The sequence below is a fragment of the Rhinatrema bivittatum genome, chromosome 6 (genome assembly GCF_901001135.1).
Source record: "Rhinatrema bivittatum chromosome 6, aRhiBiv1.1, whole genome shotgun sequence".
Classification (NCBI taxonomy): Eukaryota; Metazoa; Chordata; class Amphibia; order Gymnophiona; family Rhinatrematidae; genus Rhinatrema; species Rhinatrema bivittatum.
In genome coordinates, this window is record NC_042620.1 from 33,708,820 (window position 1) to 33,734,222 (window position 25,403).

The 25,403-nt window shown below is 43.5% G+C and overlaps 1 protein-coding gene across 3 annotated transcripts in view; it reads right to left on the reverse strand.

Moving 5' to 3' along the window:
* Nucleotides 1-25,403, reverse strand: part of MYLK (myosin light chain kinase) — a 741,434-nt gene that overhangs the window by 440,826 nt on the left and 275,205 nt on the right. For all 3 annotated transcript variants that reach the window (XM_029605228.1, XM_029605226.1, XM_029605227.1), the window contains 4 exons: nucleotides 19,359-19,407; nucleotides 17,758-17,920; nucleotides 15,772-15,937; nucleotides 2,911-2,929 (listed from right to left, as the gene is read on the reverse strand). In XM_029605228.1, coding sequence (XP_029461088.1) covers nucleotides 2,911-2,929; nucleotides 15,772-15,937; nucleotides 17,758-17,920; nucleotides 19,359-19,407 — 397 coding nt within the window. The remainder of the gene's footprint in view (nucleotides 1-2,910; nucleotides 2,930-15,771; nucleotides 15,938-17,757; nucleotides 17,921-19,358; nucleotides 19,408-25,403) is intronic.

The window sequence follows — 25,403 nt, forward strand, 5'->3', positions numbered from 1 at the left end:
ACCACATCCTCTGACAATGAATTCCAGAACTTACTGAGCTAAACTTCACCGAGTTAAATCTGCTCGGACAAAATGTTGCCCTAAATGTATCTAGGTAACTTTAGGCAAATATATTCAGTGACAGATGTATCCAGGTAAGCCCCACTAAGGGGCGGATTTTCAAAGGCCCGCGCGTGCCGGCGCACCTATTTTGCATAGGCCGCCGGCGCGCGCAGAGCCCCGGGACACGCATAAGTCCCGGGGCTTCCTGTCGGGGGCGTGTCGGGATGACGCGGCGTTTCGGGGGCGGCAACGTGGGCGTGGTTTCGGCCCGGGGGCGTGGCCGCGGCCTCCAGAACAGCCTCCGGGACCGGACCACGGAGCGGGGCAGCCGGCCGACGCGCGCAAAGTTACGTCTGCTTTTAGCAGACGTAACTTTGCCGACAAAGGTAAGGGGGGGGGGGGGTTTAGATAGGGCCGGGGGGGTGGGTTAGGTAGGGGAAGGGAGGGCGGAGGAAACAGGCAACGCGCTCTGGGCTTGGCGCGCGCAGGTTGCACAAATGTGCACCCCCTTGCGCACGCCAACCCCGGATTTTATAAGATACGCGCGGCTACGCGCGTATCTTATAAAATCCAGCGTACTTTTGTTCGCGCCTGCTGCGCGAACAAAAGTACGCGCTCGTGCAAGTTTTTAAAATCTGCCCCTAATTGTCTTGCCTAAGTTTACCCAAAAAGCTTCCTGCTCCTGTAAAGTGGCCTCTGACTTTCTAGGAAAACATGGATCAGGTGAGCTTGCAAGGGTTAAGCTGCATAAGCTCTTCTCTAGAGCATTGTTCTCGGAAAGCTAGAAATTTGCCCCAGGATTTAAGAAGCAAAGGAGAACAGCTATATTTAGAAAAAAAGCAAACCCAATATAGTACAAGGACTTGCATACAATTTCTGAAGAAGCAAATGAGAAAGAATAATCCCTTTAGAGAACAGGTCTTTCATTGTTTATCTTTACCTCTATCGGGAATTATAAATTTTAATCATGAGCTATTACCTGGAGGAACTCTTGGTAACAATTAACCTAAAAGAAATCTACTTTGCACACAAAGCAAAGATTTTTCGTTTCAGCTCTTCCCTAACTCTTTGGTTCACAAACTTTGGCAACGAGGGATGCAAAGAACAGGGATGTGCATGCAAAATAAATGTATTCATTTTGGTTTTCTTGTCTCATTTTTTTCATTGCTTGTTTTTATTTTTGTTTTGTTTCATTACTTATGCATGTAAATTGTGTTTTATGTGTGAAAATATAATTTTATAAATATAAAAATGCATGCACATAAAGTAATGAAACTAAACAAAACGAATGTGCACCTCTAGCACAAAACAGGTTGAACTCAGACATGAAGCAGGGGGAGGGAAGAGAGAAATCCATTGCATTTTACTTTTTTGCCACCAATGTCAAGGAAATGGGATCCATTGATCCATGGAAATCCATCACAGATTTTGGGTGGATCTTGCCAGCTGCCCCATTTCTTCTGAATTTGACAAACCTCTGGGTTTTGCCATGGGTTGTTTGATGAATCAGCTTGTGAACCTCTTCCAAAGCTGTTTTCAAGTTCTTACTGCACTGCTTACCCAGGAAGTTGAGCTTACCCAGGAAGTTGAGATATGCCAGATTTGACCTAACTTTTTCTGTTCATTTATTAAAGGAAGAACAATGACCTCTACTGGTGCATGTGCCTTCTATGTTTAATCTCTTACAAAACATGGAGGGCATCACATGGTCATAGCCGGGCAGTAATTTATCTATATGGTGTGGTCCTATAGTCATATTTAGAACACTGGGGGAAGGACATTTAACCTAATAATGCAATAACTGAAGCATGGAAAGAACATTACAGTCTGTCATGACTTATGGCAATCTACAGCTCTAATTCTGTCTTGAAGAGTAGAAATAAGAGTCAACAGACAAGTAGCAGGTGAGACCTTTTTATTGGATCAACTCACTGCATCTGCAACTAGCTTTCGAGAGCTACAAAGGTGAAAATGGATGCTACATTGGTGAAGTGAATCAAAAACTAAGAAAAAGAATAAAACCTTCACAGACGTAAAGTAACACATTACAGAAAAAGTGACACCTCTGTAGGTGACCCTATCTGAAGGGACTGTCCCTCCCTTAATGACCTCACAGGGTACTTAAAGGAATTTCAGAACTACACAAGAACCACTAAACATTTGAAATTAGGATGATCAAATGTTTTGAAACAAACACTAAAGGATTCATAGAAACATTGGCTTTCTCGTCAGACGTAAGCCCCTTGGAACTGTAGAGTTTTACTGTGTCTGTTCCCTCCACCAAGCCTCTCTCCCCCTCACCCCATCCCTGGAGTTATAATTTCCTACCATATATAAACAACTTGCTGCCTATTTAAACCCAGCGTAATTGCACTGTCTCATCAGTGACCTGAAGGGGGGGCAAAGCTAGTAACAGATATATTGAGTTAATCCATAAAAAAGGTCTCAAGTGCAACTTCTTTGTTGACCCTTATACATTCAAACGGACCAATACAGCAACCAGAATACATTGCCTGGAAAGACAAGAAGATCACACCAGTCTTGTAATATAATAGTAGATGTGGACAGGGGTGTCTTCTTTCTGGGGTTCGTGGATTCACCGAAACTACTGAAATTGTACGACAAAAAGGGTGCCGTGCTCACAAAAACCAGTCTATATTACAGGATAAAAAACTCAAACTATGGTGTTATCCCAGGCCACATTTATAAAAATTTTTTTTTTGTTTGCTCAAAAATAAATTTGGGTACCAAATAGTCCCTCCTCAGATAATTGAACAAAAAATGTATTTAACATATCGTAGTTACCCTTTAGAAAGGAGGACAAGAATAACATATATTGAATGAAAACGCAAAGTAAGAGAAACCTACCTGTCTGTCTTCTCCAGTCCTGGGCCGACAAAAAAGAAACACAGAGCAAAATGTTAAACCTCACTGTGCAGTACCCAAAGCAGACAGCTAACATTTCACCCTAAATTGTACAGCCTGTTTTTAAAGGTTCTGTAACTTTGCATAAAGCACACACCTGGGGTAGGTCAGCTCAGCCTCTGTGCAACCAGGAATACCTGTCACCCTTAAAACGGCGGTCAACCCGTGCAAATCAAAAAGGTGAGGCAATTGATGTGTTGTATGAAAAGTTTCCTTTGGGGGTCATCTTCAAATAGCCTGCATACACTGTAAAGGACGTGGGTAGGTTCTCTTTGAAAATTAACTATTAAGTGCGTGTGCTAAAAGCACCTGTGTATTTCATGTCTGCTGTTTTGTGCGGGTGGCCAAAATGGATAAAAACAGCACTGCGTACTTTTGCAAAATCTCAGGCACGTGCGCTGTTTCCCCCTTCCCCCACCACTGACCCAAGCATGCACCCTACCCGCCCTTTGCAAACCCAGCAACATAGTTTGCGCAATGTGAAAGTCCGTGTGCATTTGAGGCTGGCCAGAGGAGGGCATTTCAGACAGGGCAATCTGAGCACGGTCATCCGTTTTAGCACAGTTCGATTGCTTTGAAAACTGTTTTCTATATGCTGTATCCTTCTATCCCATCATCATCATTATTTATTTACTTTGCAGTCAGCGGCGTTCAAAGTGTGTTGCATAGCGAGGTGCTGAAATAGCACAGCATCGTAATTGTACGGGTGAATTTTCAAATGCTTGCTCAGGGTTCAGTTTTGTTTATCATTTACATGAGATCTTTGTACTTTTCGCTTGAATCGCAGTCTATAACTTTTAGACTTTATGCAGATGGTCTACAATTGTATTTTCCCATAAAGAAGGATACTTATTAATGATTGGATGCTTAGGAACCATCTGCTATTGAATGCCCAGAAAACTGAAGCAATATGTTTCTCCTGTGATCCAGATTTTTTGGCAAAGCATATTAGATCTTTGCCATTATTAAACACTGAGATCCAGTTTTCAAGTTCGGTGCGAAAACTGGGTGTGATTTTCGATAGTCATCTTAATTTTAAGGCTCATCTGCATAGCATTCTGAAAGGTGGTAATTTCAAATTATGGTTCCTATGTCATTCGAAATATGTACTCGATAAAGATGATTTTCAAACTATTGTTCAAGCATTTGTATTGCCCTTGGTAGATTACTGCAACTCTCTTTCTGTTGGTTTGCCACACGTCTCGCTTAGAGCTTACAGGTCAGCAAAATTCAGCTGCATGGCTTATATTTGGGGGAACAGCGATACGATAATGTTATGCCCTGGCTCAAGGACCTTCATTGGCTTCCTGTGAAGGTCAGGTCAAGGTTTAAGTTACTTTTACTCATTTTTAAGGTATTGAAACACAAAAGCCCTACTTATTTAGCTGATCTTTTGCAACCTTATATCCCTAGTCAAAATTTACATTCTGCTGATAAGAACCTTTTGGTGGTTCCTTCCACTAAATTAGTTCATCTGCAAGAAACACGTTGTAGGTCATTTTTGATCATTGGGCCTATCTTGTGCAATGCTTTACCTGGAACCTTGAGAGATTCTGAAGTTATAAAGTCATTTCGAAAGCATCTTAAGCATATCTGTTTACTCAGGCGTTTTCTTAATAAGTGTTTATTTTTTTATTGTTAATGTATTTATGTATTTTTTATTTTGTATTAATGTTATATTCAATTGCTGTATGCATTTTGCATTTTAAAAGATGCTCTGTAGTGTAATCCGATTAGCACATTTACTATAAACGGAATAGAAATACTTTTAAATAAATAAATAAATAAAAGCTTGCGCACGGAAAAATTATCGTATGCGCACATAAATAGCATGTACTCGCGCGCACTCTATTTTATAAACATCAAACATATGCGGATAAATAAGGCTTCACGTGCTTATATATTCACATGTAAAAAAGGGTGCTTCACGGCAGGGCCAACATATGCACGCATAAGTTGCTAATTCGAGAGACACTGATGCATGGCAACATATACGTATAGTTTTATACCTGCCAAGTGATATCAAACGTGTTTATACTGTTTTATTGGCCAGGTAGGAGGTCTGGGTGAACTAGGGCTGAAGAAACAGGGCAGCCTTGATGAGCTGGGTGAACTGGCGGAGGAAAACTAGCCAATTCCCTTCACTCGTCCATATTAGAAAGTTTGCCGACTTTCTTATACATGTAAATAGGGACTTGCACAGATAAGTCCTGCCTAATTTTCAATGTAAGTTATCCGTTCATATAATTTTAAAATAGATTCAAAAAATATGGGCGCATCATGTACGCATTCAGCGGTTCGGTGGCACTCAAGCTGGCTTAAGTTCCGACTTATCTGGCTAAGACACCTGGATAAATCTCAAAAGTAACGCTTTTTGAGACTTATCTGCCATCTTACTTAGCCAGATAATTAGGACTTTTTTTTTAACTTCTATGGACAAGTTAATTTTATATTCACGTGGATCAATACATGCGCATGAATGTTGCAAGGTAGATGTATGTGTAGTTTATAACCAGCACGTATATGATACAAGGGTTGCCAAGGAATCTTGTGAAGCTTTATTAGTTTATTTTCGCAATGTTTTTGTACACTGAACTCTTTTATTATGAATGACCTTTATGTGAATCTCTTAGGCCATGTTTGCACGTACTGTATATGGGCTTGTGCGCATTTCTTTGAAAGTTATCCTCGTAGCCTACTAGAGTTACCCTTAGTTAAATAACGCTGCATGATATACATCTTATAGAGTCTCATTACCGATGTGCTGATGTGAAAATGTTTCTTACAAAGTTGCACCGTTCTGTGCCACTGCATGAGGGTCCCATGCCAGAGAAATTTTCCTGTTTACCCTCTTACTTTTTCAGATGTTCGCCATCCTTACAATTTTTCAGGCTGAATACAGATGTTTAACTTTCACCGGTCACAGAAGGCTGCCTGGCAGTGTACACTGGTCACAGCTCGCTCCACAAACTTAATTTTTAACAATGACATTCCAATATAATGACTTTTCTTAAACCCCCAAGCTTCTGCCCCCTGGAACTTATCGTCCTGTTTTGTTTTGTTTTTAATTTTAATATACAGTAGAAACAGGTTGTGTAGAAAACCGGCATTGGATTAAATTGCCAAGTTTAATAAGAGCCAGGTGACCACATCACAATGTATTCAGGAAACCAGGACTACAGAAGTATAACATAAGTAACCAGCTTGTGGCATAACAGAACAAAAACGAATGTTTAAACAATGCGCGAATCTATCTAAAAAGCAATTCATTTCTCAAAGGCCTCTTTATTGTTTTAAAGCAGTTTTTCCTTGGCCTGCTCTAGTCCCTCTTTCCTTCTACAGTCCATAGCTTTAGAGAGGCACCAAAAACACTGAAACCGCACTTAGTTCGGCACGAGACACAATGCAGGCTGCAGGTGGAGCTAAGATGGCAACAAGCAGCTATTTCCACAAGCATAAAACTAAGCTTGCCAGCCTAAAATTTCAAGGATGACAGACCCTGTGTCAGAGCAGCTCTGGAACATGGTGTTTGCAGAAGAGGAGAACTTAACGTCAGCTGTAGCACAGTTGTGTTGGAAATGTTTAAATTTACTTTGGAAGACACACTCAGATTCCCCGTAGGGCAAAGGTGGGCAGCTCCCTTTCTGGGGGGCTGCAAACCGATTCGGCTTTCCAGAATATCCACAATGAATATTCATGAGCTACAATTTATATATTTTTTTAATATATATATGGTGGGATAAATTGAAAACGGTTTCCTAGTGAAGTGTGATGTGAGGAATGAATGAATGAGTAGGAATGTGGGAATGGGGTTATGAATAGGTTTTTAGGGAGGTTATTGGGTAAAGAGTTTTAGGTTATGTGTGACCATTGGTATTCATTTTTGATAGAAGTGTTGTGAGATGATGTAATTATATATATAAAAAAAAATCTTTTGTAATCAATGTCTGTCGATATTATACCTTTGTAATAAAAATTAAGAATTATGCTATATGGTGGTGAATTGATATTGGTATGAAATATTAATTAATGAATATAGATAGTGCTCGTATCCCACTCTAGTTAGAGTGTTTTTTTGTAATATATATATACATATTTGGTCTAAGAAACAAAATAATTAGCATATTTTGGCTCTCCTGAAAACCAGACTGGTTAGCAGCCTTAAGGACTGGAGTCCTAATGCGAGCATATAATGTTGTAAAGGACCAGTCCTGGAGGTAGAGTGAGACAAGGAGAGAGTAAGGAACTCTCAGGTGGGCTGTGCTGTGCACCGGTGCTCACCTCTAAAGCCAGCAGAAACAGCTTCCTCTTCAGCCCGGATATCTGGCACTCTAGGACGTTCAGTGAGCCTAAATCTGGGCCTTTACACCAACTGCAGTGGCTGCAATATGTTTAAAGACCCCGAGGGGAAGAAGGTCTCAAAATCAAGCTGTAGGCAGGGACTGCCACTGGCTCCACGTTTTCAGGATAAGCTGATCCAGTCCTGATTTTACCCCACTGCATGCAGGGACTTGGAGTTCTCTGTTCCCAATCACATGCCCTAAGAAAAGCAAGATTACAATGCCCCTGCCTGCAGTGGGGGGTAAAATCAGAAATGGATCTGCCTGTCCTGAAAATCTGGAGCCATTTGGCCACCCTATTATAGGTACAGAGAAAGAGGAGAGGCCAGAAAGCTGAACGCTGCTACTTTTATGAAACCGGTATTGATGCCGTGTTGGTGTTAACTTTTGTTGCTATTGAAAATGCAAGCGTACTTATGTGCTGTGTTACAGGGAAGCTCCCTTTAATTTTGCTGCACTGTTTAATAGGACCAAGATGCCCTTACAGACTTTAATTATAAATAAAACTGCAACAGGGGTGCCTCTTATTGCTTCTGGCCACAGGAATCCATGATTTTGTCAGGGCCACTATTACAAAAGCCGCAAACTCTACAAGATAAATAAGTATATGGGGTCATCTGAACTCTGCTGCGCAATTGATCTCAGGAGAAAATATGAGATCGCACATTACTCCTGTTCTTAAGAACATGCATTGGTTGCCTGTTGTGTGTGGGGGTCCAACAGAAGACTGCCACACTTGTCCATAAAATGCTTAGCGACCTTTTTTTTCCCCCTGGATGAACTCAATGCTACATGTTCCCGACCCTACACGCAGGCTAAGTTCATTGCAGAAAGGAATGCTGGGTGTCCCGTCGGTCCACCTTGTGCATCTGGCCCAGACTCGGGTTTTGGATTTCTCTGCCAGAAGCATTACCAGTAGGTACGTGCACAAGCATTTTCAGGAAGCTGTTAGAAACTATCCTGCTGAAGGCTGCTGTTTAGACCTTTATAGTTAAGTTTATTTGTCTATTATTTATTGTCGTTTAATTTGTTTTTATTGATTATGAATGTTTTATTTTGTTAGCCGCCTAGGGCTAGAGGTTTTGGTGGCATATAAACCTTTGAAGGAAATACATAAACAAACAGCAGCTGATTCCAGAGTCCTCCCCCGCGCCCTTGGGAAAGCGTAGTCTTAACGCCATGCAAGGAACTGGCTTCAGTTCCCGGGCCAATGTCTTGTTCCCTTCTCCTGCCACCGGAGGTGGTGGGGAAAGAAAGAGGTCTCTCAAAACAATAGCCACCGGCGAGCAAAAAGGGCACACATATCGGGCTCCAGTGGGATCCGCCGTCCACCTGCCTTGGCATGAGAGACTGGGAGTAAAGGATAAAAAAACGGGTGTGGAGGAGGTGGAGATTATATACTTTGAATTAAGGCGTCAAGTGACTTCCTTCCACGCAATGTGATGCGAGGCTGGGGCCTGGTGGCTCAGTGGCAATGCTTTGTACCTACCACGCAGAAAGGGACCGGGATTCAATTCCCAGCTCAGGTTTTCTGCCCCCTTAGATCAGCCAGGGCTGGCGGGAGGTGGGGGATGCCGCAAAGGGTGGCACTCACAGCCCGATGCAATATCAGCACGCGTGCTTGAGCGCCCGCTCGCCTAACGCGCGCAGATGCACCTATCCGGTGTGCCCGATGTGATATTTAAATGGGCTTCCGTGGTAAAAAGGAGGCATTAGGGGGAAACTGTGTGCCTCTAGCGCCTCCTAGGCAGTGGGTGCCCAAGAGAGGTGGCTGTCAGTGTGGGTTAGGGAAATGGACGCTCAATTCAACGAGCATCCGTTTTCCTAACCTGCGCACAGCCACGTGCAGGAAAGTGGACGCTCGTTAACTGACTGCCCCTTTTCCTAAAATGACTGCCGGCACACATTTTTTTTTTTTGGTCCTATCGCCACGATATTAAGTCGGAGGAACTACAGAAAAGCTGTACTTTCTGCTTTTCTGTAATCTTTTTGGGCTCCTCGAGTATTAACCCCTGCTCCGGGGCAAGCATTCATTTTTTAGGGTAAAAATGTACTCCTTGGGCGCACATTTTTGGGGGGAAACAGCTAATAGCCTCATCAACATGGATTTGCATGTGATAAGCACTATTAGCTTGGTTGGTCGCGGGTTTTGGATGAGCTAACCCCCGTTTTGCATCGGGAGTTATGGACGCACATCCAAAACGCGTGCTGAGCTGCGTGCTGTGGCCAGTGCATGGCATTGTATCGGCCTGTCAGTTAGGAGGAAGGGAGGGGCAGAGAGTCGTATTTATTACGCAATGGCGACACCTAGTGTTAGGATTTAAGAACCATGATTGCAGAGTTCCAAAATGAACCCTAGTGCATGGATTTGCTCTGGTTCCAACTGAGCTGGAAGCTAAAAGGAAATGGAAAAAAAAAAGCCTTAAGCAGATAAATGAGAACTGGCAAATTTGATATGGGGCGATAATTTGTGATCTCACTAATTGGCAGTGCATGATCTTTTTGGACAGGGTTGACAGTTGTCTGTTTCAAATCACTAGGAATGATATGCTCAGAGAAAGAGCAATTAACTATCTTCCTAATAATCTCATAAGCAACATCCTATAAGTGTTTCACAATATAGAATGGATAGTATAAGACCTTATTTCATTTATTGTCATTAACCTGACTCTGGTAATACAGTTTGACTTTGCTGAGGGCGAAGTATATGATGAATCCACATTCTATTATCTCAGAGTCTGCACGTCAGCGGTGAGGTTCTTTATCTGGCCAACATAAAAGCTGGACTGTGCATTGTATTAATTCCAAAGGTACCTCTAAAGCTGTACTAGCAGAGGGTTTTCCCATTTTGCTGATCTTCTACATATGTTTTCTCAATTAACAATCGTACCAAGAATTTATTTGCAGAGTTTTCCATTGTAACTACAGTATATTTATGTGACAGGCTACCATTTGGCTGAAATATTTTCCCATGTGCTCGCCAATCATATAAGTGATTTGTTTTTCATTCAAAAGAGATTAAATGGCAGCTGGGCTCCTTTCAGAAATTTAAAAAATCAAAAGTTTAGTTTGTGTTTCTTAAGATGAAACGCTGGAACCAGTCTGGGTGAGCTGGGGTTCAGGATGGTGCAGAAGCAGCACTCACAGCCTCTTGGGGGAGAGGGGAGAAATCTGTCATTGAGAAATGGCGACACTCAGTGGCCAGACATGGGGCGCATGACTGCAGGGTCCTGGAAGGAGGTCTCGTGCATGGCCTCTGGCCAAGGACAATCGCTGAAGTGATCGGACTGAAATAAGTTGGGTGGGCATGTATAAAATTGCAGCCCCCGTTCCACAGGAGCAGAAGGAAACAGCCGTGTTATTAAAAAAAAAAAGATCAATTACTTCACCCTCAGCAAAGTCAAACTACAATACTAGTGACAGGTTAAATGACAATAAATGAAATAAGGCCTTATACTATCCATTCTATATAGTGAAAAACGTAAAGGATGTTGCTTATGAGATTATTAGGAAGACAGTTAATTGTTCTTTCTCTGAACATATCGTACCTAGTATATTGAAACAGACAACTGTCAACCCTGTCCAAAAAGTGAGATCACAATTAGTGAGATCACAAATTATCATCCCATATCAAACTTGCCAATGTTAGCAAAAACTTTTGGAAAAGACCGTTTTGTCCCAACGGGATGATTTTATTTTAGAGCAAAATCTGCTGGATGAGAAGTTTGGCTTCAGGAGAGGCAAGACCGCTGAGCTTTTGATGGTGAGTTTGTTTTACTCCTTACATACTCAGTTGGAAAATGGATGCACTAGAGTTTTAGTTCAGTTGGACATCTCGAGTGCTTTTGACATGGTGAGGCATGATGTCCTCATTACCTGTTTAGAACCATTAGGGATTTCTGAGAAGATATCAGATTGGCTCACCTTCTTTGTAGAAGACAGACGCCAACGTGTGCGTAATTAGAGATCATTATTCCTCATGGTGGAATCTGAAAATTGGCCTACCACAAGGTTCTGCCTTATCATCTGTCCTTTCTAATCTATACCTTGCCCCTTTAGGGGCCGTCTTGCAGAACCTGGACGTATTATATTTTTCATATGCTGACGATGTTCAGCTGTAAATTCCAAGTGATATAAATGGTACTGTCCCAGAGGGTAGCCTGCGTAATTGTGTGTTAGAGATAAAGGCATGGTTGGCTGCTAATGGTTTGATTTTAAATGTTTCAAAGATGAGAATTCTGTCGGTGGGCATAAAACCTCAAGCCACTGATCAAGCCTTAGTCGAACTTGAGGGTGAGACCATAGTTATCCAATCAGAAGTTAAGAAACTAGGAGTGTTACTAGATTCTCAACTTACATTAAAATCTCACATTCAGCATTTGGCGCAGACAGCTTTTTTATGAGCTGAAAATGCTCAGACCACTGAAATATCTAATACCGGTCGATATGTTTCATACGGTGCTTCAAGCACTTGTTTTGGGACATTTGGACTATTATTGTATTATTTCGTATTGCATTACCTGAGAAACTGTTGCATGTACTGCAGCTGATTCAGCAGGCAGCGGCACGATTACTATTGGGGTTAGCAAAAACTGATCACATAAGCTTGGCAATGGGCGATCTTCATTGGTTACCGGCCCGATCAAGGTTAAAATTTCGGACATTGACAACAACTCGTAAGTTGCTATATGCAGACGTTCCTTGTGTGGTGCAAAAGAAACTGAAATGGCATCATCCATCTCGGTCTCTTCGTTCTGAAACAAAGAGCCTTTTGAGCATACCTTCTGTAAAGAATTATAAACTGCATAAAACCAGGGCATGAGCATATTCTTACGTAGCCTCAATCATGTGGACTGCCTTACCATTAGCTATAAGCAAGATAACAGATGCCTAAATGTTTAGAAAATGCATCAAAACCAGGAGGCATTTGGATACTGACAACGCTCTTGTTAATATGGTGATTATTGTATATGTGTATGCTGACTGATTTTATTGTTATGTTTTGTGTGATTCTGTGGATATTATCTGTAAGCTGCACTGAACACATTTATGTATGGAAGTTTGTGGCAAATAAGATTTTTAAATAATACTTTCATTCTATCAAAATTAGCATTCTAACCCTTAGTCTCTTATTTTTTATGCTCATGCCAAATGAACTATTTTTAAAAGAAGAAAAATATCTCAATTAATTGTGTAAATATTTGTCTGTGTTTTGAAAACCCAATACATTTTGCAAGTGTTCGCCGAAATTTACAAATTTGGTTCAATGATCATCAAAAAGTCTAACAAAAAACAGTTGTCTTTTCCTTAAATAAGTCAACTATAAGTGAAATTGTACAAAAATTAGATTGATCGCTCTTTAGTTTCCAAGTAGGATGGTAATGAACTGTCAAGACTGTACTTGCCTCCCTTGAAGAAGAAAGGGAGGATTCACCACACACTTGGCGCACTAAGGGGTACATTTGAAAAGGAGCGCCCGCGTCCATGTGCATGCAGTTCCTGGCGTGCGTGCATGTTATAAAATCCGTTGGCTACGCGCACATGCGCACCAAATTTTAAAATCCGTGCACGCATGTGCGGGCGGTGCATGCAGGGGGGTGAATTTTAGTTAATTACGGGCGGTATCGCAATCGGGCCTCCTTCAGTTCCCTCCCGGTCTGCTCCAATTAAGGAGCAGACTGGGAGGGAACTTCCCTACCCCCCTGCCTAACCCCAAACTCCTACCTAGCTGCCTGGAAATTTTTATTTTACGACTTACTGCTCCTCTGGAGCAGATGTGGTTTGCGCACGCCGGCTGGGTGTTGGCACGTGCTTCCCCGGGACAGTGACTAATGGCCGCTGTCCCAGCCGGCCTCCGACCCCGCCCCTCCCCGCCAAGACCTTGCCCCTGGCCGCCCCTTTTTCAGGGCCCAGCACTTGTGCGCGCACCAGGACTTGCGCGCGTGGTTGGGCCCTTTTGGAAACGCACGCAGCGCGCGCAGGACCCAGCCTCGCACATAAGTCCCGATTTTTATGCATGTGGCCCTTTAAAGATTTGCCCTTAAGAAAGCAAAACAGAGACAGAAGAGGGAGTAGGTGTTTTTCACCACAGTAAAGTTCATTTAGTGCCATCCAGTTTTACAGGAGAGCTTCCCCGATGCAGTCTTTGTGATGCTTTGGCTATTTCACTTATACAGCTCTCTCTCCCTGTGTTTTGTTTTGGTTTTTGCTTGAAAAATGTGATGAGGAAATCTCCTTTTTCACTTCAGTAGTGGCAAATGTAATCTTTGCATCTTTTGGCAATTTATCATCACCTGTCTAGGAAACGACACAGTGCATTTCAGGAGTGTGATGAGACCTCACTTTTAGCAACCGTGACAACTGTAAGCTTCTGCATTTTTGACGGTGCATTACCATCCTACTCCGAAATGATCTAAGAAAGCTCGAGGATTGGTCAAGTGCTTGGCAGTTAAAGATTTTAATGCAAAAAAAAAAACAAACCAAGGCAGAGCCATGTATTTAGGGTCCAAAAATCCAAAGGAGCAGCACTTGTTGTGAGGTGAGGTGTGCCCACAATAAGCAATGTGTCTGATGATGTCGAGGGGTGAAACTGTGCGACAAGGCGGTGGCCAAAGCCAGAAGGAGGCTAGGATGCATAGAGAGAAGCACAGCTAGCAGGAAAAAAAGGAGATGATAATGCCTATGTACAGGTCGTCGCCGAGACTTCACAGTGAGGGGTTTCGTTTTACTGAGATGACACCAGAGTTTGAATGTACAGTTTTTCCGCTTGTTGGGTTGTAATGTGAACGGTTTATGCTCCATTCTTACGGTTATTGCTATTTCATTGTAGTGTTCTAATGATGAACTCCAAGGGAGAGGGGGCTTCTCCCTCATCCCCACTTAAGGAGCTTCATGGCCCCAGCACACAAAAAAAAAAAAAGGTTTGCACACCTCTGCTCTAGAACCAGGGTGAAAGGGGGGTAGGCTCAGGAATAATCTTCGGAAATGTTTCTTTTCAGAGAGGGTGGTGGGTGCGTGGAACAGCCTCCCAGTGGAGGTGGTGGAGACAAAAACCAGCATCTGAATTAAGAAAGCTTGGGATAAATACAGGGGATCTCTGGGGCACTGATAAGAATTACAACGCTAAATTAATTGGGCGGATGGGCAGACTGGATGGGCCTTGGGCCCTGGGGTCTTTTCCTGACATCATGAGTCTCTCTCTGTGGTTTCCAGGGGATGAGGGAGGGAGAGCAGTGCAGGAGAAGCCGTCGCCTCCAGTACAAAAAAAGATGAAAGGGTACATTAATGCAGCCAGGGGACCTGGGACAGGGGGTGATATTGATGGAGGTGGATGGGGGATAGGAGGGGGCAGAAAGGAGGATGGTGGCAGTGGGGGTGGGGGTGTCGTCGGTGAGGTGGGAAGGGATATTATTGGTGGTGAGGGTGGTAGAGGTGCCAGTGGGGGGGGGGGGGGGAGAGGTAGAGGAGAGGATACAGAGTGGGCACACCTTTTACCATCGCCATAGGTGCCAAATTGCCTGGCTATGGCTCTGGTAGGGTCTGTGGATTGGATTTAAAGTTTTCAGCTGCGTCATAAGCCTAGATATCAGGACAGTGCTATTAAAAAGGGTTAAATAATGGTTCTCGATTACACTGTCATAGCCTCGACTACAATGAAGACAATTTTCAAAGGGATGCAGGCGGGTAACTATGGAATTAAGCGATGAAATCCCACCAGGGTGAAAATGGTGCCGTGCACAGCAGTCAGAGGAGGTACTGGGTGTACTTACACAACGCGCTCGCTTTTAGCCGGATTTAAAAGAGGTAGTCCCCTGGGGTCAGGAAGAATAAGCTCTGCGTGCAGATACACCTACACCCTGCACACGGAGCTCTGACCCTATTCCTCCGCCTGCTGAAATAGTAAAATGCAAAAGCCCACGCACCTTGCAGCAAATTTTCAAAGAGGAACTATTTAGACAGAAAAGCATCTGTGGGTGGGCCTTTCGCTTAGGTGGAGTAGACAAAGCTGCACCCCCCCCCCCCCCAAACACCCCTCCCCAAATGCATAAGGCTCATATCAAGCTGTGTGAGCCTAAAAGGGTAGGAGGTGTTACAGCTGTCCTTGAAAAAAGTTCAGCATCTCCAGTTTCCTGACATTAAAGACCAGGACTGAAATGTGAAGTTGCACATGAGAGCCCCCTGCAGGAAAGATGGATATCATTAATTAACAATATCACCTTCTTACAGCTGCTGCTATTTGAGTCAAGGCTACCGTTACAATCACAGCACTCAAAGTTTAATTAAAAATACCAATAGGTAGGCACCCCTTAAAGTTTCATACAAGCAAAGGAAAGAACGTAGACATGGCCCCCTCCCCACATACACAATTAAAGATGAACTATGCCAATATCTGACTGACAAACGGGTTCAGCCCCTGCTTGATTTATTTCAGTGGTCTGGATTCGGGTTTTTTTTCCCCCTCTACCTTGGACTGTGAGCTCTGCCGACACGGAGGTCCTTCCAGCACTGTTCAGCAGTAAGCAGGTGTACGTCCCGGCATCGGCTGCTCGGACATCTTGGATTTCTAGAAAGTGAATGCCCAGCTTCTCAAACATTTGCAAATGTTCACTCGGCTGTAACTGTTTTTCGCCCTGGGGGTAAAACATGATAGGGAAATTAAAAAAAAAAAAGCCTTGGTGACCTGTAGCCTTTAGCAAATGACAAGTTAGCAGCTGGGACAATTACTCCTTCATGAGAGCATCTTCAGCGGCACGTGTCCCGTGACAGTGAGACCGAAGCAGCTTCTGGTTGAAAGGTCTCAGAGTGTTGAGCAGTACAATCTGCATCCCTGGGGGGGGGGATTTTCCTACCATTTGTTTTAGCATTATCCAGGCTTTTTCATCATTGCTTTGTCAGCCCCTTCACAGAAGGAAAATCTACTGCTTAATAGACCCATGGGTTGACTGAACGTGTCGTAAATCTCCTTTCCTTTTCTTGGAGAAGGGTCAACGTGGAAGATTGCATAAAGATGTTCAAATATCAAGTGAGAGCCTAGTTTATTCTGTGGTAACAGATTTCATCTGAAAAAAGCGGACCATGTTAGCCGCCCCTCCCTCCCTCCCTCCTCCAGCTGTGCCGGGGGATCGCATGCCGGCAGAGTGCCAGTGAACGCAACCTGCGCCTGCTCGAAGCAGGCGCAACAGGTAAGACGAGGATTTTGGGGGGGGTTTAGGATAGGGCTAGGGGGCGGGAAGGTTAGGGAAAAGGGGTAGAAAGGTTAGTATAGGGGGGTCAGGAAGTTCCCTCCCAGGCTGCTCCTAAATTGGAGCGGACTGGGAGCGAACTGAGGAAGGCCACGGGCGTCGGCGCACGCAGGTTGCACAAATGTGCACCCCCTTGCGCGCGCTGACCCCCGATTTTATAACATGCGCGCACCGGCGCGCGCATGTTATAAAATCACACATCCACGTGCATGCGCGCTGGGTAGCGCGCGCACATGGACGCGCGTGTGCAAGTTTTAAAAATCTACCCCCTATTGTTTTTTTGCCTGCACCACCTCCACTGGGAGGCTGCCGAAAAGCATTTACCCTTTTTGAGAACAAATATTTCCTTATGCGAACTGGGAGCCTACTACTTCTCAGCCATCAACCCCTCTGGTGGTGGCTGAAAGGGGGAGGATTATAAGGCTTGTTTGTTTGAGGGGGTGTTAACTGTTAGGTCCTGTGCCACTTCAAGAGACAGCAGAAGAGCGGACAGGGGTCTTGGGAAACCCCCCCTCCCTGTGGAAATGTTTAATTTTGGGAGGGTGTAGTTTCAGCCCTCAGGGCCCTTTGATTGTACTTTGGGAGCATTCGAACCTGTACTACAGTGTCCCAATGCTCCCACAGAAAAATATCTACATCTCCTTCATATTCAATAAAATAATGGAGCCGATATTTTTCTAAGTCAGCCGTGTTATTTTATTTGCATAGAATTAGGTAAGCATGAGCAGATTTGCATAAATTTGCAAACCTCGTGTATGCAAATCATATGCAAAGCAGCTAGTTGTAATAGAGGCATGTTTGGGACCTAAATATCACGATATGGCTATAGCATGATAAACAGCATTTATCATGCAATGAAACCTGCTTAACATGCATTATAGCCTTATCGTGGCTTAGTAAATATTGACCTAAGTCTTTCTTTGGTCTGAAAATCTGTATAATGAGAAAATAATGTATTTGAAGAAGCAGATCCTTCAAAAATGTCTTATTTTTACATTAATGTGATGATTAGTGTATTTTTCCAGGAATTATCATGTTATAGTACAAGAGAATTATTCTATAGAGCCATTAAATATGCATGTGTTTAAACCCTCAAAATGAATCAAATATTTGAGTTCATGTTGTGTTGTTTATTGTTGCATGGGCATGTGCCCTCTTTTCTATACCCAGTTTGCAATGGAGATCAATCTTCTACCGGAAAGGCTTACCTTAAGCCAAATGATCTGAGGTGTGGGTCGACCTGTGACTTTGCAGGAGAGCTTTCCAGTCTGCCCTTCTTTCACGGTGACTCTGCTAGGTTTTGTGACAAATTTTGGTGGACTCTCGCTCCAGATACTTGGCCGATTCTCCACTGGTGGAGGAAACCGACCCCTAAAACAGTGCAGACAAAGTACAAGACACTGACTTCACAGTAGCTAAATATGGAAGACAATATACTCTTATCACATAACAGACTAAATGTAACACAGATTTCATTGAACTGTATAGAAAATGCACTGAAATGTCAATGACCGGATGATTCGTTCGGTAACATGTTAAACTCATTGTCTATATTTTGGAAAATCACAGCACTGAGGATCTTATCATCAAGTCTCTTCTTCGGTGACTGGAAGTACCTGCATTTAAAGGCTGTAATCTGAGCTCAAGGAAGGAACAGATCAGGAACTCTACACTGTACCCTTCTTACTGTTCTACATCAAGGTAGATGCACTGATAAAAGTTTGCAAGTGAACTCAAAATGAATGTGACAGGCTGGATGGCCGATCACTAAACCGAACACTGGATCCTTCCCATGGGGCCGCTTATAGACACAAACGTACTTTATTTATAACGTGCATGCAAATTCAAACGCAATTATATAAAAATACTTCACTTGAACATTCTTTTAAATAAAATGTTCATACACAATTCACAAAACTTAAAACTAAATTATTTGGTGGGGGAAATTGTATTGGTTTTACTTTAAAGATTGCTGTGAAACTGGACTGCGGTTATGGGTCATCTGCAAATTGTGTGGGCAACTGTTTGTGATGGGCATGAAAAAAGTCAGCGCTGGGCCAGTCCCACAGCTCAGACCATAGCCCCTGTCTCACAGAAGACTCCGGTCTAGGCCTTCCGTCCAGTGGGGCTGGCAGGGATTCAGACACGCCAAAGAGGCAAGGTACCTGCTCCGAGGCAAAGCAGGGAGAGAATAAGCTGCCACTGCCACGACGCCTTCTGTTGGCTGAAGAAGTGGCACTGAGGTTGTCTCAGATACTTCCCTCCCAGCCTTCCTGGCCGGTGAGGGCACAGGTGTCACCTATGCACATTGTTTGGGTCAGATTGTTAATGGGGCAGAGGGATCAATAAAAATGGGGAGGGGGGGGAGGGAATGGAAAATAACCCCCAGCCAAGCAATTTTCACAGGGTAGGATGAAATCACAAAGGTGCTTTGGCCTTATTTCTGCAAACTTGTAGAGCCACGTCAGTGGTTGAATTATCTGAACGTACTCAACTTGCAGATTTTATTACTGTGCTACAAAAAAAAAAAATATTCTTGAATTGGCTCAGGGGATATTTGGCTCCATCCTGTGGAAATGTCTCTCCTGTGCACGCATTTTTTTTTTCCACACCTCAAAATTTCACAAGAGGCCTAATGACAGTTAACAAAAGATGACTGAAGAAGATGAGAATTTTTTTTTTATGCATAATTGATGGCTTTGCCACTACTGAATTAGGAAAAATCCCACGCTTCGCTCCCGAGCAGTGAGAATGAAGCTTCTGTTCCTCTCTGCAGACCAGACGAAATTAACGTCAATCAGAGTCTTACCCGAGGGATTTATGGCTGGATGGCAGACCAAATTTCTTCAGGGCATTACCTGTAAAAAATGTAATAAATGTTCCATTAAAATTGTTTTTTGTCTGTTATACCTCTTTTGACACGAGTGCCTGTACAGATCACTTTCTTATAGTATCATTAAAATGAATGAAAAATCCTGTAAGGTACACATTTAAGTTCTGGGTAAAAATTGGGCAAAACCCTTGCTAAAACCCTGCAAATCAGCTCACCTGCACTTTTTTTTCCCACATTTTTTTTTTTTTTACCAGCAGTTTTCTCTTGATCCTTTGGGTTTCCATCTCACCCAGTTGCGCTGAACTACAAAACCATGAGCCTTTTCATTTGCAACTCCCCAGGGGTATTTTCCCCCTTATTTCATATCACCCTACTGATTCGTTTAGCCCAGTTCATTGCAGTGGGACTCCTCGGCAGGGGGATGGGGGCCATGCACCAGGGATTCTTCCAGAACCCTACAAATCATGGGCCCTGAATCTGGCCACTAGGTGTCACTCCTTCCCCCTGGGGTTGTGAAGATTGCTTGCATGATTTCTAAACAGGGCATCTTTTATACAATGATTTAAACTTCCTGCAGCTCCTGGAAGGCAAAAAAAAAAAAAAAGTTAAAGAAAAATCGTGGAAGGAAAAACTTGTACAGAAAGCCGTGGGACTTATTTTGTTTAGAGCAAACATCAACGAAGACTACTACTATTTATCACTACTCGACGTAGGCAGTGCTGTACAAAAACATATAAGAGACAGTCCCTTCCCAGCAGAGCTGACAGTCTAATCAAGGCTTTGGGAATTTCATTTATTAAGAAAATGGTCAACATCAAAAAGGCTCTAAGTGGAGGAATCACGGGAGCTAAAATTTAGAAGCGTCCTCAAAAGATGGCGGGTTTTTAAGCTGGATTTGAGCAAGGCAAGCGAGGAAGCACGAAACGCCAATGCAGACAGTGCGGCCAAATGGAAAGCATGTAGTAAGAGTTGGCGGTAGAGAAGGGCATAGATCGGAGTGACTTCACAAGGAGGGGTAAAGGAAGAGATGAGGGGTGGTGAGACGCTGCAGAGCGAAGGCTCTTGTGGGTAGGAACAGCTTGAACCGTATGAAGAAACGAATAGGGAGCCAATGTAGTGGCTTGAGAAGGGGAGTTACATGGGTGTAGCGACTTTGGAGAAGGAGAAGATGCGCATAGATTGGCGTGGAGAGAAATGGTTCACTGGGAGACCTGCGAAGGAGCAGGTTGCAATATCTCAGCAGGATAAATGTTCTGGTAGTGTGTTCAGAAGGGAAGGAATGGATTTTGGGGACGATAACAGAAAAAGGAACAACACATTTTAGCGGTGTTTTGGATATGTATAGAGAAAGAAAGAGAGGAGTCAAGATGACTAAGATGGCCATGTTGTCCACAGAAAAAGAGAAAAGGGATAAGAGGGACCTGGACTTGTTGGGGGAAAGATAACGAGCTCTGTCTTGGACATGTTAAGTTTAAGGTGGCAGTGAGACATCAGACAAGCAGGATGAGATCTGGGACTGGATTCCAGATGAAATTTCTGGTGTGGAGAGGTACGTCAGGGAAGCATGAGCAGAACGATGGTGATTGAAGCATGTCATCTTTGGGAATGTGCATGTCTTATATATTTGTAGTTTGCTGTTTCTTCAGTATTCCAGTGTTCACAGAGTGTGGTTTCTCAGGCTCTTTCCATTTCAGTTTTATCTGCATGGTTGTTTCTGAGTTCCTTATTCTGTATTAGGTAAGGCTCTGTCTGGATTGTGCATGTGTAACAGAGGCGCAGTATTTTGGCTAGTGTGTCGTTTCTCTGTAGAGATTTGAAGCAGTTTGGCTTGTTCTGTTTTCCCACTAGGTGGTGTATTAGTGTTCTAGGGCTTGGTGTAATGCTTGCTTTTGCTGCTTTTTTTGTGGATAAGTTTGCTGCTATTTGAGTCCTGAGAGTTACTGCTATTATGGTATGGTATGGCAAGGTTCTAGGTGTTTGTTTGTTTTTTTTGTTGAGATTAGTCTTACTTCACAAAATGTTTGGTATTGGAGGGAGTTTGTTTTTCTGTCATTGCGTTGGTGGCAGAATTTTATTATTTTTATTTTTTTTTGCATGTCCTAGTTCTGTTCTGCACATGTTGCAAATCTTAAGTTCTTATAATGATTATTACCATTATTGCTGTTTATTATAGTTATGATATTCTCTGCATTTTTGGAAAGAGGATTCAGAAATGAATTCATTGATATTTGTTTTATTACATGATTGGATCTGATCTTTCTGTTAAATGCTCTTTGTTTACTTTTTACATGATACTGTGTATTTATAAACTGCAATAAATATAAAATACATGAATACAGATTAATAAAGTATTTTTAATGCTGGAAAGTACTTGAAATAATAGAATTTAAGTATTTTAAAGCATCACTCATGATGAACCTACTTAGAAATCCATTGTCAGGTGCACTCTAAGGCAGCGATTCTCAACCAGTGTGTCGCTGCTCTTCCCCCCTCTTCCTTCACCAAGCGAGAGGCAGACCTGTTGCTGTTGCAGCCCCGGCTATCAGCACGTTCAAGACCAATGGGAACAGCAGCAGTGTTAGTGGAGGCTGGCAACTGCGGCTGGGCCTTTTCTTCTTCCCGCACCTGCCTCCGTGGCCCGGAACAGGAAGTGATGTGCAGTGGGGTGCGCGGGAAGAAGAAAGAGCCATGCTGCACGAAAAAGTAGCGGCGGCAGCAGCAGCCCCAAGCAGTAGCGTGGGCCCGGAGCAAAATCCGAAGCAGCCGGCAATCGGCAAAGGAGACAGCAGCATTAGCCTCCACGGCCGTTGGGATTCTTCTTTCTTGACCTGCAGGGGCTGGAGGAGGAGGCTGCTGCAGCTACTATTTGTGCTCTGGGGAGGGGGGCAGGAAGTGAGAGATAGAGACAGCCAGCCAGCCTGTGTGTAAGTGAGAGAATGTGTGTGTGATTGAGAGTGTGTATGTGTAACTGTGATTGAGAGCCTATATGTAATTGAGATCATGTATTTGATTGAGAGCATGTGTGTAAATGTGTGAGAGAGATCATGTGTGTGATTGAGAGAAACTGGTCAGAGAGGTGATGTGTGTTTATGTGAGAGACAATAAAAGTGACTGGGCAGGGAGATGACTGGTGTGTGTGTGTGAGAATGAGAGATTGGTCAGGGAGGTGACTGATGTGTGTGTGTGTGTCTGTGTGTGTGTGTGAGAGAGAGAGAGAGAGAAAGCATGGAAGTGAGAAACCTGGGTATGTGAGAAAGCATGGGAGTAAGAAGCCTGGTTTGTGGGGATGTGTGTGAAAGAAAGCATGGGAGTGGGAAGCCTGTATATGTGAGAGAGCATGGGAGTGGGAAGCCTGTGTGTGTGTACATGCATGAGAGAGAGACTGGTTGATAAGATGACTGGTGTGTGAGTGTGTATGTGAGAGAAAGAAAGTGATTATGGGAATCAGAAGCCTGTGCATGTGGAGAGAGAGAACATGGAAGTGAGAAACCTGGGTGTGTGTGAGACACAGTATGGGAGTGAGAAGCCCGTATATGTAATATAGAAAATGGGAGTGGGAAGCCTGTGTGTGTGTGTGTGTGTGGCATGAGAGAGAGAGACTGTTCAGGAAGGTAATTGGTGTGTGTGTGTCAAAGACTGGTCGGGAAATGATTGTTGTGTGAGAGACAGAGACTGGTCATGGGCCCTAAGAAAGAGGATCATGAGTACAGAGCTTAGCCACTACTGCTGCTTCTGGTGTTTGCTACGGCCTGCATGGAAGAGGCGTAGGAGAGCTGCTGGAGGGGGTTAGTAAAGGTGGCTTTTTAAGTTTATTTTTCTTGATTGACTGCCATTTTAATTATTTAATATTTTGGGATGTGTCTGCTGTTTTGAAATATTTTACTGGTGTTTGGAGAATTTTTAATAGTTTTTAATTGTTGGATGTTAATCTGTTCATAGCTGTTTTGAAACATTTATTCTGCTTATTAGTACAGTTTTACAAATTATTTCTGTGTGGGGATCTATAGTTGCTTAGCTAGTTCTGTTTTCCTAATAGGAGGTGTATTGGTGTTTAGGGCCTGATTTAATACGTGTAGTGTTGCCTTTTCATAGGTAGGGTTGTTACTGATTGAGTGCATTCCATAATACAGGTATAACTGTGTGCGGATTAGTTTATGTAGATAACTGCAGATCCTGGGAATATGTTACATCAGTTCTGTGTCTGTTATCGAGATGAGCATGTAAGCATTTGTATTGGTCTTATTTATTGTGTTTTCTCAAGAGGACATGCATTGGTGGTAAACTGCTGTCTTTTCATAAATAGGGCTATTGAGCCTGGTAGTAGAAGGAGTTTCTGTTGCTGTTACTGAGATAACACCAGAACATCTTTTTTGTAGGGTGAGTTGTATGGGGAATGTCGTAATTCTGCTTTACGTCCATTATTGTGGGTCAGGGGGGTTCCCATGGATGAAACTGTACTTTTACATCTAGCCCCGTGACGATCATGGGTCAGTGTGTCACGCATGTGAGAACCATCTATCAGGTGTGTCCCAACAGAAAAAAGGTTGAGAACCACTGCTGTAAGGCAATATTTAAGGATAAGAGTACAACTAGTAGGGTGAACTGCCCGCCCATGTTAACCTTGAGCCCTCCAAAAATTAATTTCTGGTTTGTGCCACTGTGCTGGTGGTGACTGGATGAGGTTATGGAGGAGGGTGGTTTAGGGTGAAAGTTATCAGATGATGAGTGGGAAGAACTGAGATGAAGACGATGGAGACAGCAGTTGGAAGAAAGGCAAGGCAGTGGCCATTTTTGTGAGTAAGGGCAATAGAGCTGAGCTGAAGATCATATGAGGAGATTAAAACAAGGAGGTTCATCTTACAAAGCCATGTAGATGGATTGCTCCGGGTAAGTAGCACTTTTGCTATACAATAAAAAAAAAAAAAAAGAGGAAGAAAAAAATAAAGGGTCCTATGGCCTGATTTCCTAACATGAACGATGCCCTATTGGGTCTTGTATCCTCCACTCCACAGCACATAAATATAAAAATGTTCTGGGATCGCTTCAGCTGTCTCATCCTCCCCCCCCCCCCCCCCGACAAACCCCCTTCCTAAGAGCAACTGAGGCCAGGCCCTCCCATTCCCCCCCCCCCTTGCACAATATACATCTGCATCCCTCCCCCCCACTTCCTGATGCCGGGAGCGGGGTCTGCACTTGCAGCTTCTGCTATGCGGGTAACTGCAGGCCCCACTCCCGGCAGGGATTTGTGGCATCAAGAAGTGGGGGGAGGGGTGCAGATGTATATTGTGTGGGGGGGGGGATGGGAGGGCCTGGCCTCAGTTGCTCTTAGGAAGGGGTTTGCCGGGGGTGGGGGGGGAAATGGGACGGCTGCAGTGATCCCATCACGTTTTTATATTTTTGTGCTGTGAGGTGGGGAATGTAAGGCCCAATAAGGCATCTTTCATATTAGGTGCCTTATTGGAAGGAAATCAGGCCATAAGTCCCTTTATTTCTTCTTCTTTTTTCTTTTTTGTACAGCAAAAGCACTATTTACCTTGATATCTTTCGAGGACATCCAAATAAATAGCAAGCTATCTGGTCCTACAGGGCCGGAAAACTTAAAAACCCAAACGGCTATACTCAAACATAACTGTCTTAGGTTTTTAAGTTACCCGGCTACATGTAACCAGGTAACTTTAAGCAAGTGTATTCAGCCAGATGTTTATTCCCCTGAATGTATGGGACAAGGTATCTGGCTATATTTAGCAGAATAACTTGCCCGCTGAATATTGGCCTCAAGGATTTTCGAGGCCTAAGCGTCAAGAGGGGTCATCAGCAGGGAGGTTAAAGTTCCCAGGAACAAGGGAAAGGGAAGATGGATTCAAGGAAGAAGAAAAGGCAGGAATCAAAAATCGGTGAAAAAAAGGAGGAGAGGAATTTATCAAGGAGGGGGCGGTCAATAAATGAAACTGCCCAGAGAGGTAGCGGAGTGAATATGCGGATGAAGGGGGCCTCAAAGGAAGGCAGTGAATGGGACTGAGA